Raw genomic sequence first — 19,651 nt, forward strand, 5'->3', positions numbered from 1 at the left:
CTTACCCTTCCGAAAAGTATGTTCTGCAGGTTTGTATTACGGAGGGAACGCAAGCTCGATCCATGTAGAGACTGTTTGCAATCCGGCAGCAGCTCCTGAGAACTGTACATGTGTCACTGTGGCTCTCCGTGTACATGTATTTTGTTCACTGAACTGGGCCAGGACTCTGCTGTCTGCTTGCTGCCTGATATTGTACTACATTGAGACAGAATTTGTTTAGAACAGATAGGAGCCAGAATGGTGGTGGAGGGGGAACAAGTAATGGTTCCCCCCCCAAAAAAAAAAACATTTGAGAGGTGTAAGTCGATGCTGCAAGGCAGCCACAGTGCAGAAAGCCTGAAACTATTCATTTATACCACCACCGCAATATATACCACCACCTGCCTACTGCCCTTACAGTGGGTTTAGAGCCCGGTGATGCATTTTGCAGAGGACACACTACAATGCTCAGCAAATGCTGTACTTTACTGTCTGCCTCTGTATAGCTCCTGCTGGTGAGATCCCTCCATTATTACTAACCCCTGCATCAGGTAGGTGGTGTGGTGGGTTACGCAATCTGCCCCTGTGGGGACAAACTTCAATTTAATCAATTTAGGGGAACCAAAATGATATCTTTGCCCCCAAACCTACTGGCGCCCCTGCTTATGCCCACTAACAGCCTTCTATATAATTCTGTTGTCACTGTTTAGGAGGGTTCAGTAGGTAATGCTGATGGACGGGATGGCGATGGTCAGAATACCAACATCAGCATCCCTTCCTTTAAAATCCCGACAGTCCCACAGGTAAGACCCTAACCTTCCCCTGTCCCCTACAGTAACCCTCCCTTGTGGGTGCCTAACCCTAAAGCTCCCTGGGGGTGCCTAGCCCTAATCTTCCTTCCCCGCTGCCTAAACCTGACCCTCCCTGCTTGGCGTATTACCCTAACCTCCTTTTCTTTGTGCCTAAACTTTGCTTCCTAGCTACCTCACTTCCTCTCTTCTGACATTCCCTCCATTATCCTAGATGATTTCAACATCCCTATCGATAACCCCACAAAATAACCTGCCTCTAGATTCCTTTACATCACCTCTTCACTTGGTCTCTTCCAATGGACCTCCTCGCCCTCCCATGTAAACGGGAGCTCACTGGATCTGGTCTTCACTCACCGTTTGTGACAATTCTGATTTCTCCAATTCTCCTTTTCCCCTCTCTGACCACCACCTGATCTCTTTCAACTTATCTCTCTCAGCTTCCCCATCTCTCCCTCCTAAGGCTACAATCACTAAGCATAACATTGAGGCTATTGACACCTCATCCCTATCCTCCCTGTTCGACTCACTTCTCTCTCCTCTCTCTCACATGCCCCGAACAAGCCACATCCCTATACAATGCATATCTTACTTCTTCTCTTGACTCTGTTGCTCCACCAACCACTATTCACCCTTGCAGATCAACACCTCAACCCTGGCACAGTAAATGCACCAGATATCTTCAAAAATGCTCACATACTGGCGAGCGACAGTGGAGGAAATTACGCTCTTAAGGCAGACTTCCTCCATTTCAAATTTATGCTCTCATCCTTCAGTACTGCCCTTTCCCTCGCTAAACAATCATACTTCAAAATTCTCATCTCTACCCAGTCTTCCAACCCCCGGCGCCTCTTTGCCACTACCACCTCCTCTCCCTTCCTCATTGTCTGCTCTTGACTTCCCCACTTATTTCACATCCAAGATTGACTCCATACGTCAGTACATCACATCCCAGCAACCAGCCACCACCCATCCCTTGCCAACCCTCCCCTTCCCTCTCTCCAACTCTGACATCTTTCTCCCATGTATCTGGTGAGGAAGTCATGGCCCTCATCCGTTCGTCCCCCACCACCACCACCACCTCCCCACTTGACCCTATCCCCTCCCACCTACTCCGCTACTTCTCTCCTTCTGCCTGTTCCCATCTTGCCCACCTTCTCAATCTCTCCCTCTCATCAGGCACTGTCCCCTCTGCCTTCAAGCATGCTCTTGTCTCCCCTATTCTTAAAAAACCTACCCTTGATCCAAACACTCTCTCCAACTATCGACCCATCTCTCTCCTCCCTTTTGCCTCCAAACTCCTTGAGCATATTGTCTATAATCGCCTCACTGCCTTTCTTTCCTCACACACTGCTTGACCCATTCCAATCTGGTTTCCGTTCTCTCCACTCCACTGAAACTGCCCTCACAAAAGTCTGCAATGACCTCCATGCAGCCAAATCTAAGGGCCACTACTCTCTGCTTATACTTCTTGACCTCTCTGCTGCTTTTGACACTGTGGACCACCCTCTCCTTCTGCAAATCCTTCGCTCTCTTGTTCTGTGTGATACTGCCCTCTCCTGGCTGTCCTCCTACCTCTCTGATCGTTCCTTCTCTGTCTCCTCTAATGACACTACCTCCCCCCCACTTCCACTAACTTTTGGTGTCCCCCAAGGCTCTGTTCTTGGTGCTCTCCTTTTCTCTCTCTATACGTCCTCTTTAGGAGAACTTATTACTTCTTTTAACTTCCAATATCACCTCTATGCTGATGACACTCAAATCTACCTTTTCTCTCCTGATCTCTCCCTGGCTCTCCTCACTCGTACCTCCAACTGTCTCTCTGCTATCTCTTCCTGGATGTCCTAGCACTTTCTTAAACTCAACATATCTAAGACTTATACCCCTTTTCCACTAGCTCTTAGAAACACGGGTAAATGCGCGGGGGCGCGCATTTACCAGTGTTTTTTCCTAGTGGAAAAGGTCCCCCGGCAAATTCCCGGATCAAGTGATCCGGGAATCCTACCCGGGTAGCTTGCCAGGTTGAACACGTGTTCAACCCGGTAAACTATGTAGTGTGACGGTATCCGTGTCGAGGCGACACGGCTCCCGTTCACAGTGTATGGGAGGGCGGCGCTGGGAGATCATGTGATCTCCCAACGCCGCCCCTGCCACGTCAGCAGCAGCACCACCAATGCCGGGTTGGTGAGCGCTGATGAAAGGGGGCTGTAGCACGGGTCGCAGCCGTGTCAGGCGACACGGCTGCGACCCATGCTACAGCAGTTGAAAAGGGGTATTAGCTGATCATCTTCACACCCTCCCATACAACCTTACCTCCCACAATCTCATTATCCATTGATGGCATGACCATCTCCTTTAGCCCCCAAGTATGCTGTCTTTGCGTAATCCTTGACTCCTCCCTCTGCTTCAGACCACACATTCAGCACCTTTCACAAACCTGTAATTTTCATCTCAAAAACATTTCCAGGATCAGACACTTTCTCACCCAGTATGCCACCAAGACCATTATTCACTCACTGATTATTTCCAGACTGGATTACTGTAATCTCCTCCTAACTGGCCTCCCTGACAATTACATCTCTCCACTCCAATCTATCCTCAATGCTGCAGCCCGTCTCATCTTCCTCACCAAACGCACTATGTCCACCTCCCCTCTCCTACAAGACCTTCACTGGCTTCCCTTCCCTTTCAGAATCCAATTCAAGCTTCTCACACTCACCTACAAAGCCCTCACCCACTCCTCTCCCATCTACATCTCTGACCTTATCTCCCTTTACTCTCCCACCCGTCCTCTTCGCTCTACTAATGCACGCCGACTCTCCTGTCTTCTGATTACTTCCTCCCACTCCTTCCTTCAAGATTTTTCACGTGCTGCTCCATTTTTCTGGAATTCTTTCCCTCAGACTCTCCACCTCCCTACAGAACTTCAAACGGGCTCTTAAGACCCACTTCTTTACCAAACCCAGCCAAATCTCATCCTAACCCTCTGTCCCATGCTCGGTCTACCCAATCTGTGTCACCCCTGTCTGTCTACCCCCTCCCCTTTAGAATGTAAGCTCTCATGAGTAGGGCCCTCTTCCCTCATGTGCTTTTCCTTTTCTTACTTTAATAATCCTCAACTGCCCAAATTCTGCAGTTTATTTGGCCACCTTGAAATTTATCTCTGTGTCTTCTGCTGGTGTAGTTATGCTTAGTTACCCTGTACTTGTCCTATATTGTCTTCAACTGTAAGTCACTGTTTTCCTGTTTTGATTATGTGCCTATGTACTCTGTAATTGGGCGCTGCGGAACCCTTGTGGCGCCATATAAACAAAGGATGATAATAATAATAATTAAACCTAACCCTCCATCCCAGGTACCTAACCCTAACCTTCCCATCCCTACACCGTAACCCTAATACCCCTAATAGTACCTAAACCTAACCCTCCATCCCCGGTACCTAACCTTCCCATCCCTACACCGTAACCTAGGGAAAATCTGGACAGAATAAGCCCCACCTCCAATAAGTATAAACCACAGGCCAAACTATCCAAAACACTCATTTGTGCCCTGAGGACTGGACTTAGGAAACACGTACTGCAGTAACCATTCCCATTGGGCCATTGAATGATTTTTCTGGCCCGCTAGTACTTCTGTCCTGGTCCTAGGTCTTGAGAGATTTGGTAAGAGAAAAAGTCAGCACTGGTTTCGCAAGAGATTAAAGGAACCACAGCGGTGGTGTCCTTCTCCAGACTTAGCAGATATTGGGGGTAATTCAGACCTGATCGCTGCTGTGCGTTTTCACACAATGGGTGTTCAGATCTGAACTGCGCATGCGTATGCACCACAATGCGACGGCGCGTCGCACAACAGCAGCGGGCATCGGTGCCTAGCGACAGGATGCTACGGAAAAAAAGATAGCACGGGCGATCACAAGGTGATTGACAGGAAGTGGCCGTTTGTGGGTGGCAACTGACCGTTTTACAGGAGTGTCCGGAAAAACGCAGGAGGGACCAGGCGTTTTCAGGGAGGGTGTCTGATGTCAGTCCGGCCCTGACCAGCAGCAAACAATCGCAGCGTGTGTGTAAGTCCTGGGATGTGCAGAGACTGCACAAACTGATGTTTGTGCATTTCTCCTACAAAAGTGATCGCACACCTGCACAGCACTTTACCCCTTCCCCTGTAGGCGGCAACTATCTGATCGCAGGACTGCAAAAAAACGCACCCTAGCGATCAGGTCTGAACTACCCCCATTCTCTTAATTTGCGGACAGGGCTTCCAGGGAAGTGCGTCAGCTTTATCAGAAGTGGGCACGGTTAAACAGATGAGATTGTGTTTTGTATAGTTTGGGGCGTGGTTTATACTTACTGGTAACGGGGATTATTTTGTCCTGATTTTTCTGTGTAACTGTTGGACACTATGATGACGTGAACCAGCAGCAGACACATATTCTAGCGGGATCGGTATGAAATACCTCCAATCAAGATCCCGACACCAATTGACCGATGGTCAAAATCCCGACAAGGTCAAAATCCCGACATGGACAAAATACTGACATTTTAAATACCGACAAGGTCAAAATACCGACATGTAAAATGCCGACAGGTCAAAATACCGACATGCGGTTTTTGTTGTTTTTTTGTGTGTGTATGTCGACATAAGTCAACATGGACACCATATAAAGTGTACCACGTCCCCTCGCATGGCTCGCTGCGCTCGCCATGCTCCGGGCACACTATTATATTCCCCCTCCAGGTCCACTGGGATGGTAAAGTATGAACAAGTCGATTTCAATGAAAAAAATCATGAAAAACTCATGTCGGTATTTTGACCTGTCTGCATTTTACATGTCGGTATTTTGACCTTGTCTGTATTTGTAAATGTCGGTATTTTGTCCATGTCGGGATTTTGACCATCGGTCAATTGGTGTCGGGATTTTGAATGTCGGGATTTTGATTGGAGGTAAACTGACTGCATCCCATTCTAGCGCAGCTGCTTTGGGAACTGTCAGACGACATCTACCGCTGCTGGGAAAAGTGATGGTAAATGTCTTACAGGTGCTATAGAGCGGTTCCCCAATGCTTCTGAGTCAGAATAGCAGAACTGAGTCTCGGAGCCCCAGTGAATTCTGCGTATCTGCAAGAGAAACAAGAATAAGATATACAATACATTACACACATATTTGTGGTTATTTTGTAAACAAAACTGTTTCTAATATGTAAAAAGGTATTCTTTTGTGACACTGTTGTTTTGCAATAACAACTGTCATAATCACATTGTTCTTTGTGGCTTTTCTATCATAACTTGATTTCTAAGTACAATTTATCGGTTCTGTGACTGTGGATAAACCCAAATATGTGATTATTCCCTAACTGAACTATGCTGCAAACTAGGGATATCGGAGGGGAGGGGGGGGGGGGGGGGGGGTATATGAGTGACAGCAGCTGGCGCTTGTACTGCTGAATATCTTTCAGAGGTCGCAAACAATGACTTTATATACACATTTCAGGAATTTTACAGAATTGTAGATGAGATTAACCTTATTTTGATGGATCTTTTGTCTTGGAAACACCTGGTGTAGGAGTATTGAATAAAGCAAGAAAGAGTGAATCCAAATCACTTAGAACTGCACAGGACAATGGTTTACGCCTAGCTAGAAAACGAGAATGCGTACCATTCCAGGTATGCTACGATCAGTCATGGTGTGTGGATTTTCAGACATGTGTTTGTGCCTATGATAAGTTGTGTTGTTTTTCCTTATACTAGGTCACATTATTTTGAAAGTTTAGGAACATTGGGGCAGATGTATTAACCTGGAGAAGGCATAAGGAAGTTATAAACCAGTGATATGTGCAAGGTGATAAACGAACCAGCCAATCAGCTCCAATATGTAAATTAACAGGAGCTGATTGGCTGGTGTGTTTATCACCTTGCACATATAACTGGTTTATCACTTTCTTATGCCTTCTCCAGGTTAATACATCTGCCCCACTGTTAGCAGCTTCTTAAGCAGAGTGGCCCCTCCCCCCCCCTTATCCAGGGCAGGTACGATCACACTTCCCATTGGTCCTCGTCATACACACCTCCCACCCCTATCTGCCACCATTTATAAATCTCTAATGGTTCTTTAATACTGTATTACAGAAATAAGTCCTTCTGCTTTGTACTTGTCTCCTAAAATTATTGCTTAAGTGGAGGCCTCACTCTGTGACGGGTGTGATGAGGGGTGCGTAATCATTTAAACTGCCCATCCCGTATGTGTTTCTTACCTGCATCTAAAACAGCAGTATCCATAATTCAGGCCATTGATTAAGAATTCTGTGATCTTTTTGAATGTCCTTATCTGATATCATTTTAAGCCATTCAGTAAGATTCAGTAAGATTAGTAGCAATGCGGTAAGTATCGCAAAGACTTGGTACATCCCGTACCAAGTCTTTGCGATACTTACCGTATTGCTACTAATCACATAGCCTTACCTCCATGCTTGTGTGAGGCGCCTAGACGCAGAAGGGTTCCCCATTTCAGACAAATCATCTTCTCAGTACAGGGTGGTTGCAAACGCCAATACTAACGGTTGCGGCAATGGACGGAAATACAGTGGGTGGAGGGACTCATAGGCACACACACGAACATGTGCTGGCATAGACTGGCTGATAGTCGCATTAGCATAGACTTGCAAGCAGGCTGCCGCGGCTGGGGGGAAAAGCAGCCGCAGATGCATCTGAATCAACTGTTTTCATAGAGCAGCAGCATTGTTTCACCACAATAGTAAAACTTACAGACTGTCACATATGTCATTTGTAGCTGCTACATGAAGCCGCTACATTCATCCTTGATGAGGTTCCAACTGCTAAATTAAACTAGGAATTTTAATTTAATTGTATTAGGAACAGGCAAAACGTAATGAAAACTAAGTATAGTGTGTATTGTTACATAAGGACACAAGGGATTTCTTTATATGTAGGCAAACATTTACCATCATGAGGGGACACGCAGGGCCGTCTTTTCGTATGGGCTCAATGGGCTCTTGCCCAAAGGCCCCAGGAGTATAAGGGCCCTAGGCTAATAGCTGAGGGTCCCCTCTTTCCAGGGGTACCAGATTTTTGAAAATCGGCCCTGGGGAACCGGAGAAATCTGACTTCAAAGCAGTGGTCCCCATCCGAGCCTGTTAGTTGCTCTTCTCAACCAGATATCTCAGGTTCTGTCTGACATAGAGTTTTTCTGAGGGTATACTCCAAATGCTGGGACTCTCCCCTTTCGGTGGATACTGGCAGTTTGTCTCTACTATACCCAGAACCAGAGATATTAGCCTTCAAGCAGCTGGTCCCTGCTCCAGCTCCACACGCCTGGTATGCAGTTTTAGATTTTCATTGGAGGATTGCTCTGGCTCCTGAACTCTGATCCCCAAGTCCCCAGAACCTTCTGAAAGGTGGGTCTCTATTGTTTTTTTTATCCCATTAAAAGCTAAGAAATCTATTTCCAGGAACTTGAGATGTCTGCAGTCAAGCAAGCTGCCCTCCCACTGGAAAATGATAAATATTAAGCCCACACAACCATCCACTCCTCCCCTACGTATTAAACACCCCTTACCACTCTGGAAGTCATGTACCGGGACCCCTTCATTCTGCCCAATGCCCCCTTCTACAGTTTCATTTTCTCCCTCCTGTCCCATCTGTGCAGTAAAGGAGTAATTAGCAGAAATTACTGCTCCAGGTCCTACATGCTGAGCGGAAGATAGAACACCCCCTACCGCCCGCGGGACTTCAAAGTTGACACTGATAGTACCTCCTACCGCTGGAGTATGGGTAGGGGCCTCAGTGCGTTGCTGTGCCCAGGGGCCTACACTGCTGTTAAAGATGGCCCTGGGGACATGTAATGCAAAACTACCCAGAGCTACAGTATAATGATGTCACAGGTGCTCAGTGACCTCCTCCAGCTAACACGTGGGAGGTTCATTTATATTTAATGCCCAATGAGATGCTGGCATTTAAATGGGTGACTTCAGGTGAACCTTCTGTATTAGCAACTATACACCAGTCACACACACAATGTATGTTTGTTATATATTGTCTGTTTGTGTAATTGTGTCACATCCCATGGAGGTGGACAGGTACAGGTGTTTTTCTAGTGTGCAGAGTCTTCTTGATGAACAGGCAGTGAAACTAGTTTTCCCTTACAGCTGACAGTCTGTCTCTGGCACGTATTCCGCTGCCAGCTATATGGGTCACTAATGACAACTTGTCACTTTTCTTCCTGTGGCATATTTGTCAGGTCCTGTATAACTGCGCCTCTGAGACTTGCTAATAAACTTTTGTCTATTATAAGTTAGAAGGTAAGTTATTGTCCACCCCCAATTTGCAATCCATCAATTTCTGGAGCTGTTTAGTGAAATAGTAGCACACTGTGCAGGCAGTGGAATGATATATATAATGTTATTGTACAGGTAAAATTACCAAATCTCATTTAAACTGTTCCTGTCTCCTACACACGTGGAAAGGAGACTTTTTTTTGGGAGGACTGGAGCGATATTCAATATGCTTCTGCATCATTCTGTTATATTTCCTTAACGGCGCTGGCGTATCTGTAGTGGGTACAGGATGTGCCGCAGCGTCAAATGGGGGCCCACGCAACACACCCTGCACCCGTTGAATATACTCACCCTGCACCTATTTTCCCAGGGCTTTCTTCCAAAATATGACGTTGGTGCCATATTTTTCAAGAAATCATTGGAAGATGATGCCAGCGCCATTTTCCAAGACATTTTGTACATGTGCACTATGGGGGGGAGGGTTTTTTTTTGATAGAGATTGCGTAATGGAATACCTCCACTGACAAAACACCAACCAATCAGCAATTATCTGTTATCTGTCTAGTGTGAGTTACGCCACAAAAACCAGTGTCTGATTGGTTTCTTTAGTTCTGAATGAACTTTTAATAAATGTTCTCCATTGTTTCTTATTCTTTTAAAAAAATATAGGGGTAGATGTACTAATCCTTGGAGATAAAGTAGAGTAATACCAACCAACCAGCTGATTGGCTGGTACTTTATCTCTCTCCACTTTATCACTTTCCAAGACTTAGTACATCTGCCCCAAAGAGAGTAAATCAGCATAAATTTGCAAGAAAACCTGGAACAGTCATGTGACTTAAACTTTTTCTCAGAAAGTAACATCCAAGCCATACTGTATGTACAACCGTTATAGTTCTTCTATCCAGTTCATTATGGAGCACCAGAAAGCAGAATTGTGTGAAAAAAAAATAATTTGAATTAAAGGGTGAAGGTTTCTGTCCTGTGGTCCCAAAATAGGGGTGTGGATCATAGGGTCGACCACTATTGGTCGACAGTAAGTAGGTGACATGGTTTCATGTACAAGGTCGACAGGACAAAAGGTCGACGTCAGTTTTTGGGGGAAAAATTGGTGTCATTTTCTCCGTAGAGTGACCAGGAACCCCAATTAGTGCACTGTGTCCCCTCACATGGCACGCTTCACTCACCGTGCTTCGGGCAAGGTGCCTCGCTGCGCTCGGCACAGGTTGCCGTTCCCAATTGTAGTCCACGTGGATCGTAAAGCATGAAAAAGTAAAAAAAAAACAAATTGAAAAACTCATGTCGACTTTCTGTTATGTCGACCTAGAAACCATGTCGACCTACTTACTGTCGACCAATAGTGGTCTACCTAAGTGTGGTCGACTTAGAGACCGGATACCCCAAAATAGAATGTGACATTTTTTTTGACGTGTACAAATTGGGATTATTATTATGAATAGAAAGGCAGAACCAAATAAATGGCTTCTCTTAAATTCCAACGAGCAGAACCACGGATGCCCCTAGTGTCCCTTCAGGGTTGCCAGGCATGTCCTATGATGTACCAAAATTCATACCCGGCTATTATGTGAGCACTACCTCTTCGCCAAGTGCTCTGGAAATGCCAGTTAGAAGTGATCCAGTGTACAGGGTGGCACTGAGCAGCAGATTTGCAATACAGCCCTTCAGTGCTGCAGTCTCATTATCTTGTAGTTTTACCAGTTTACAGGGGAACTTTGCAAGTGATTGCTGCTAGGTTTTGGCAAAGCATATCTTATAGAACAGTGGTTCTCAAACTCGGTCTTCAGGACCACACACAGTGGATGTTTTGCAGGTATCCCAGCAGGTGCACAGGTGTATTAATTACTCACTGACACATTTTAAAATGTCCACAAGTGGAGCTAATTATTTCACTTGGGATTCTGTGAGGAGACCTGCAAAACATGCACTGTGTGGGGTCCTGAGGATCGAGTTTGAGAACCTGTGTTATAGAAGCATCAGGAAAATGTGAGACGAGATTGAAGTCAGTGCAGTCTCCATCCCAAAGAGATTGCAGCCTACCTGAGAGAGACAGACAGGAGACTCACCGCTGCCACGGCTATAGCATCGACAAATAAACTCTGAGCCCGAAACTTGTGCAAGTGGAAATGCTGGACAGCTCTTGCAGATATTGGCATCTGCACATGCGGCGGACCAAGATATGCGCACAGACAGAGTTTGCAAGTTCATACAGATTAATCTGGCCATTGACAGATCGCTCTTCCAGTGAACTAGGTGTTTCTGGGTAGTAACGGTTCTGTCTCCTGGGAGTGGCTTTGGCGTGTAACTCTAGTTCCACGCTCCATCGTAGTGCGCGGATGCAGATGGGGCTCCTGTTGGGCTCCTGTTTCTGCCAGATATGTTGCACCCAGCATGGGGTGGTTGCAAGACCTGGTACTAATGATGACAGGTGCTGATGTATAAACAGTGGGCAGAGCTGGGCATCCACATGCAGGCACACGGCTGTCTCGGCGGGTCTGGGACTGAGGGTCGACAGCACAAAGGTCGACACACCTTAGGTCGACGCCAATTGGTCGACACACCTTAGGTCGACATGGACAAAAGGTCGACAGGAACAAGGTCGACATGGAAAAAGGTCGACATGAGTTTTTTATGTTTTTTTGGTGTCGTTTTCTTTGTAGAGTGACCGGGAACCCCAATTAGTGCACCGCGTCCCCTCGCATGGCTCGCTTCGCTCGCCATGCTTCGGGCATGGTGCCTTCGCTTCGCTTGGCACACTTTACCGTTCCAATCGTAGTCCACGTGGATCGTTAAGTATGAAAAGGTTCAAAAAAAGAAAAAAATTCGTGAAAAACTCATGTCGACCTTTTTCCATGTCGACCTTGTTCCTGTCGACCTATTGTCCATGTCGACCTATTGTCCATGTCGACCTAAGACGTGTCGACCAATTGGCATCGACCTAAGGTGTGTCGACCTTTGTGCTGTCGACCTGGAGTCCGGATACCGTCTCGGCATCCACGGGTGGATTCTTGCATTAGGAAGTAGGTGACCGCATGGGAAAGAGGCCGCAGATGCATCCCACTCAGAAGCAGGCCCTCCAATCAGCACCCAGGCGTTGATGGGACTGGCCTGTGGCTCTGTGTAGCCAGCACCTGTGCTAGAAGCAGACTCGGCACTGCTGCGGCCTCTGTCTCTGCAGGTTGGTGGTGAGTGAGCAAGGAGCTATGGCATTGACGGACATGGCTCAGTTAACCTGGCATGGGGTCAAAATATTTCTGTTTGGTTGGAGTCGTCCTTTAATTGCCTCAGACACATCCTCTGGTTCTGTATCTAATCTGCTGGGAAATATTGTGACAGAAGTGCTGAAAATGTCGCCTCTGGTTTGTGCACCAAAGCCACTTGTTTAAAGCGTCTGTCACAGTCCCCAGTCCCGGTCCCTGTATCAGTGTCTCCATCTGAATAGGCTGTGAGAGCTGATTAATATGCATGAGGAGCTGTATTTAGTGTGTGTGTGTGCGCTGGTCCACTGCACAGCAGCCAGACTCAGGCACTAGAGGGAGGGCTGTGCTGTGTGTGAGAGAGGGAGGCAGCCAGCCACCAGACACACACAGAGGAACACTTTGCCTTCTGTCACCAAGTGTGCAGCATCAATGTGACGGCTTCCCCGGGACCGAGCAGGATAACCGCACGCATGTATCGCCTCTGACACATTCCGGAACCATGGGATGCAGCTTATGCAGCCTGAGGAGAGCCAGCGAGGAATACAGGCTACTCTATGAAGTTTGTCAGGTAACATCATGACATTTTAATTGCCACATGTGAATGACAGTGCCTACTGGTGCCAACTGCTGGCCCGCTTATCTCCTGAGTGCCAGTGAGTTAGCGGCGAGCGATTCTTGCTGGGGTACTTATGGTCTCCTGCATGAAATAAAAGAATACTTTATAGGAGTGTTAAATACCTTCAGTATATCAAAGGTGTCCTCTATATGTAGCTTGGTACATAATCTGCGCTCGCCAGTTGTTTCTAGGAATGACAAAACACTGGGGGGCAGATTTATTAAGCTTGGTGAAGTGATAAAGTGGTAGGTGATAAAGCACCAGCCAATCAGAGCCTAACTACCATGTCACAGGCTGGGTTTGAAAAATGACAGTTAGGAGCTGACTGGCTGGTACTTTATCACCTTCCAATTTATCACTCCACTGAGCTTAATAAATCAGCCCCTGGATCATGTAACAGCACCCCCTCTGCGATGCCATCACCACAAACTATGTTTTGGAGGATAACGGCTGTGCCGCTAACGCTTACCTGATTTGCTGGCTGTGGAGCAGCAGGGGGATATTAGAGAGATGTGCTCAGTAGTGGGTGTTTTATCTGCAAATGCGCGGACTGTGCTGCTTTGTGTTTCTTGCGGGCTGTCAGCAGCTGAAGCAGGGTCGTCATGAACATGGCACAGGGTGCGTGACGCGTAAGCCGGCCTTCACGTTGCTTGTTATCTGACAGCGGGGAATCTTTGTACTTTTGGCGTTTAAAGCGCAGCCAGTCTCAGGTGTAACAATGAAAGGATTGGTTTGTAAAACTGGTCAGATGTTTATTCTGCCGCACAACTTTGCAGTAAGCGACCTGAAACTCGGACGAAGCGGAGAATGATAAACAGCTAATGACGTCAATATAGAGGTGACTCTGTTCTTCTTACTCTTATCTGTCTAGGGTCTTACAGCATTTGCCTTTTAATGACTAATATTAAACATAGAATTTGACGGCAGATAAGAACCACTTGGCCTGGGTTGGGTATGGTATGCCGGCGGCCGGGATCCCGTCCGCAAGAATGCCGGCAGGGGGGCAAGCGCAATGAAACCCATTGCGGGCTAGCTGCGCTCACCACAGGTTCTGTACCCACTCTATGGGTGAGTCGTGGACACCCACGAGTGGGAATAGGCCGTTAGCCGAAATTCCAGCTGTCAGTATTGTCAGTGGTCGGGATTCTGGTGTCGGTATCCTGATTGCAGGGATCCCGACTGCCGGCAATATAACCGCATTCCATTGGCCCATCTAGTCTGCCCAGGTACACACATGCTAGGCTTATTTTTTGTCGGGAGCCAATTAAACTTCCAGTATATTTTGTAGACTGTGGGAGGAAATCAGAGTACCTGGAGGAAACCCACGCAAGCACATGGAGAACATACAAACTCCATACTGGGCAGTGGTGGTAAACTAACCCATGACCTCACCACTGTAAGGCAGTAATGGTAACCACTACACCATCCGTACTGCCCTAATATTGAATGCATTAGAACCAGTCTGTGTTTGGGCCCAATTGTAAAGCAACTAAGAAATATGCTGGTGCTACGTAAGTCAATGTACTAAAACAAAGGGTTTAGAATTGTAGTACAGGTTGAGTATCCCTTATCCAAAATGCTTGGGACCAGAGGAATTTTGTATATGGGATTTTTCCGTATTTTGGAATAATTGCATCCTATAATGAGATATCATGGTGATGGGACCTAAATCTAAGCACAGAATACATTTATGTTACATATACACCTTATACACACAGCCTGAAGGTACTTTTAGCCAATATTTTTAATAACTTTGTGCATTAAACAAAGTGTGTGTACATTCACACAATTCATTTATGTGTCATATACACCTTATATACACAGCCTGAAGGTCATTTAATACAATATTTTAAATAACTTTGTGTATTAAACAAAGTTTGTGTACATTGAGCCATCAGAAAACAAAGGTTGCACTATCTCACTCTCACTCAAAAAAGTCCGTATTTCGGAATATTCCGTATTTCGGAATATTTGGATATGGGATACTCAACCTGTAATATCAGTTCAAGCTTTACGCTTCTATACTGTTGACTTTCATTAAACTTGCATTTCATCTCAGAGGCTCACAAGTTATTGCTCAATTAGGGCTGTACAACACAATAGGTTATTGCTAATTGATTTGATTACATACAGTTTAAAGGTTTGTTTAAAAAAATGAGTGGAGATAGTCTCTGTAGAATCTCCCTTGTAAGGGGCAGTGTTAATCAAAGAGTGTATTTTTATTAACAGTTCTCCATAAAATCATACTGTGCTTTCAGGATAACGTATCAGCTGTCATTTTCTTGTCACATTGAGCCAGACAGTCTTAAAGTATTAAATAGATGAAATGTGTTTTGACTGTTGTATTATTGTTAGATGCAATTGTTGAGAATCCCATTAAGAACAGAGTATCATTTTGATTTGACAGTGAACAGGGATGTAAACCCAAGCCTAGAGCATCTTTTTGGCATAGGTTGCGAAACATCACAGATGCAGTTTTCAGTGCGACCATAAGAGGGCAGCGTGTCTAAGGAAAGCAGTCGCTTACTGTTCTCCAGAAAGTTTCTTACAGTAGGTGAGATGATTTTTCTTCAAGTGCTTGTACAAGTGTGGGAGAGACAGTAATGAACATATCTATTCCTGTCCCACCACCAGTTTTTGCTAATTAACAAGTTTAATTAAGATAAATCTTGTTTATTTACTATCCCTCTGCAAATTAAGTACTTTAACAGCCCAGATTGTGCATTATGCCTGTAACATCTGTGCAATTTACATTACTCAGAGCGACAGCATACTTATATCTATCATCATTTCTACCTGGGATACTGGCAACACGTAGTGGGACACGCAAAAATAGCGCATTGCAGCCCACGTGCTGAGCGTGCTCAGTAGCGTATGTATATGACATACATTTACATCCATGTTTTTAACTATTTGTTTTGCTTGCAAATCATGCATTCACTATTACGTAACCGTAGAACTTAATAAACCTCTCTAGTACAGCCAAAGCAACTATGCAAATTAGTTTTTTTGCTAAAATACAGACACAAAAGCACAATCTATTGCACAATCTGTGCATTAGCGATCAGCCAATTAGAAGTTAGCAATCTGCTCCTACCAGTGATCACCTGTACATAAAGTGTCTTTCTCAGGCCTAGGTCCAACTTTGTGCAGCCTGCACTTACAGTGCACCAACAAACCCTCACTTACTTTGCCTACATTATATTGGAATAACCTAGTTATTGGAAATAGGACGGCACCATTTACAATAAACAGTGTATCCAGTGATCCAATTAAATGATGCGGTACCATTATTAATGCTAGTAAAATCTGCACTAGAAACGAGTCAGGCGTTTTACATGCGTTTGATGCTGTTGTCTTATATTAGAGTTTGGAGCTCACTCTTCCACAATGTAGATGGAACCAGAATCCTGAAGGAACGCTACCTCAATGCTAGTAACGGTTTTACAAGGGTTATAAACGCCACTGGATGTCAGAAATAATAGATACATGAAACGGTATATTATGGGAGAGAAATGTTCCATGTGAGAACAAAAGTTGTATTCGGTTCCAAATACTGAATGTGAATGGACAGCTAATACGCACTGCCCCACTCTTTTCCTTAGACAAGAGCAGCTGTCATCATCAGCATTTCACCAAACATTTTACAGTGTCAGATGGCCATTTATGGCGGAGATCCAATGGTTCTCCATCACTGATGTTACAGAGCCCCCCCCCCTCCCACTAGGTACCAGGAAATGGAGCGTAGCTCCACCCACTGTCACACCCATGAAGCTCCGCACTCACCTCTGTTTGGCCTGCATCTCATTGACGAATAGAGCAGGGATGACCATCGGTAGGTAAAACCATCAATGCTTACATCAACGATGGTTTTATACCATTGAGGTTAAGAACCAAAGGTACTATTGATGGTTAAACCACCGATGTCCATCCCTACTCCTTGCTTGGTGGAGATCCGTCAGACTTTGGAATCCTGAATGCATAGGCATCATGGACGCACGACACACCCACAAAATGCTTCTCCTGTGTGCGTTGGCATTGCTACTGGCCAGTTGCCACCATGGAAACGCAAATTTAGTATCCATTGTGAGTCTGAATTGTGCGTACATTCGCAAAGATGCATATGCAGCTCGGGTCGTATGTGCAGTAATGGAAGAATCACTAGACGCGGCCGCATGGAAGTTGCATGTGATTCACAATCGGGTCGTCTGTTATAGGCCCCTCTCCTGAAGAGCTTGCAGTTTAAAATGGGATTTGAAATGAACTCTCTCAGTCACCGAAGATCAGAGTGTGCTTTCTGTCAAACGTTTTCTGGGGTCAACCGAATTAGGAGCGAGGGAGGCAAGTTGCCATTGTAACAGTGTGGAAATGCCCCCACAAGGCCCAGTTTCACCACCAACTCATGGAGTTTTGTACGTAGTCCTATGGGGCTTCCAACAAAACGTCACAAATCCAGCTGTAAAGTAAGTGCAGCATAGAGCCACACTTACTCTCAGATACAACTATGTCACATCTACTCGAATTGACCCCTGTGTCCAAATGATTCAAAGTCCCTAAGACTGCCAGAGTTCCTGACACAACTGCGGTTTACTCTGATTAGCGCACATTTACTCACAAATGTAACTTTAGTATTGGCCGGTATAAGGCATGACTGGAATAAAGTTCTAAAAGTACATAACACTGAAAGCACTGTATATACTTCTATGCTATGGAGCACAATTCTCTTCGTCACGCTGTTTGATTACTTAAACATAAAATAATGTATAAATGACCTGTTTATCTGTAGCACTTTGCGCCAGTTGATCCGTTCTACAGTATATCCCCGTTGTACAAGGCTGTGTTCCGTGATATTACAGTATATGTTGTATTTAGTTCTATGGAACATTCCATTCTGTGTTTAATTGCAGCCAAGCGTTCGTGCTAGAGTTTCCAGCAAACAAGGTAATTGGGCTTGTTGGCCTCCATTCTACCCAGGAAAATGAGCTTTTGGTGGTGCCGCCAATAAGAGGCTTGATGTCCGCATTGTGTTTGTGAACCCTTGTGTTAACGTCAGTCTGTGCCCTCAGCAGTGGCGAGCTCGCAGTGTCGCCAAGTCTTTCAGACTGGCTGTCGCTGATATGCAGATTCTGGAGGGCATGAGGCAGAACAAACTCAGAACGCGTCAAGCACACAATACGCTCAGCATTGTGCACCACTGATCACCTGTATTCCACATTACCGTTACATAATGCCACATTTCAGTTTGTTACTTGGGATTTGATAGGCTATATTCACTTGAAAAGCGTGTAACCTTACACAGAGGCTGCCTCTGCTGTGTCCAGGTGATACGTGCCCTTCATTGGTCTATACCGTATCATTATACGTCTAACACAATCAGTAATTTGATGCCATACTTCTAAAATCTAAATACTTCTAAACTTCCAATTTTCCAGCAGCCAGTCTCTGGGTTTTTGTCACCCGAGAGACATGACATCACTGCAATGGGTGAGGTTTGGCCAATCAGGATGTAGTTTGGGTGGATCAGGCTGTGGTATCATGTGTCCCTATTTTCCTTTCAGGAATACTGACAGAAGTATACTAATTTCTGGACATGTGTTGCAGTTATGGGCTAAGGTTTGCACCTTACATTGGGACCTACTTTCAAAGTTAGTGATGTCAGAGATGTGGGTAGAGTAAACACAGACATATAAAGCCTACAGACACATCCGTCCAATGGCAAAACACCATCTTGACAATACTAAATGGATTAACCCTTATTAAATCTACCTTACTCTGAATGCTTTATCTTCATGTCACATGAGCTTATTTAATGCACAGTTGTTTGGTCATGGAAGGGGTTACTTGCTTTCTTAGCATCTGCACTAAAACATTAAGCTCTGCTGCCCATCATTGTCTTCCAGAGGTACCTCCACCATCATTTGTTATCTCTGTCTGTTAACCTTCTTTTTGGTTATCTAATAGTACAAACTATTGATTGTACTAATTCGCCTGAGGCATATCCCAGATGCATATTAACATTTGTGTTGTCATTGCCGATCTGTTAACCTCGGGTACATGAAAATGTACTCTGATATGTTTCGATTGTCACCTGTGGGCACCGATGGGGGTGGGGGTCTTCTTTGTCACTACAGCTATTACTGAGCATTATGGGAAGTACCAACCTGTCAAAATAATTAAGTTAACACAGTAGTGTTATATACAAGATTGAAGGGCGTCTTCACTTTCAGACTCATCCTTCTTTGTCAGGTTGACAGCTGAAGAAAACTAATCCTCAGAGAAGGACCTGATGGTGGGTTCCGTTAGGTCCATTATACACCCTTCATTCCTCCATGTATAGGACCAACAATGAATAATGACTGGAGGTATTCCCATTACCCCATGCCCCAAATGACTGAAAAAAAGACACAGTTAGTGAGCACAAATATTGGCGGTGGCGAATCGCCAACAGCCAAAAATATACAGACATGATTGTTCCTAATGAAAGTACTTACCGTACTGCCAAACTATTGAGTGTTTGGATGGTACTTGGCTTACTGCTCTCCTGGAAGCTCTAAATGGCAATTGCGCGTGACATAGGATCCGGAAGGGAAGCTCACTCTTCTGGGTGTCCAGGATGACTAACTGAAAATCGGGAGTCTCTTGGAAACTCCGGGAGGGTAGGCATGTATTTATCGTAGCCTGCACACTTGCCTGTCCAGGAATCTGTACGCAATGGCTTCACCTGCTTACCTGTGGAATCTGCCT

General features: G+C 45.4%; 1 protein-coding gene across 3 annotated transcripts in view; it reads left to right on the forward strand.

The window, feature by feature from the left end:
* The window catches only part of PDZRN3 (PDZ domain containing ring finger 3), a 369,995-nt gene that overhangs the window by 248,895 nt on the left and 101,449 nt on the right, over positions 1-19,651 (forward strand). Inside the window, exon 1 of one of the 3 annotated variants that reach the window (XM_063941029.1) lies at positions 12,743-12,859. The exons of the other annotated variants lie outside the window; for them this stretch is intronic. Within the exon in view, the coding sequence (XP_063797099.1) occupies positions 12,791-12,859 (69 nt within the window). The 5' untranslated portion in view covers positions 12,743-12,790. Of the gene's footprint in view, positions 1-12,742; positions 12,860-19,651 lie in introns of those variants that run through there. 3 annotated transcript variants of the gene reach the window in all.

Source organism: Pseudophryne corroboree, chromosome 9 (assembly GCF_028390025.1).
Source record: "Pseudophryne corroboree isolate aPseCor3 chromosome 9, aPseCor3.hap2, whole genome shotgun sequence".
NCBI lineage: Eukaryota > Metazoa > Chordata > Amphibia > Anura > Myobatrachidae > Pseudophryne > Pseudophryne corroboree.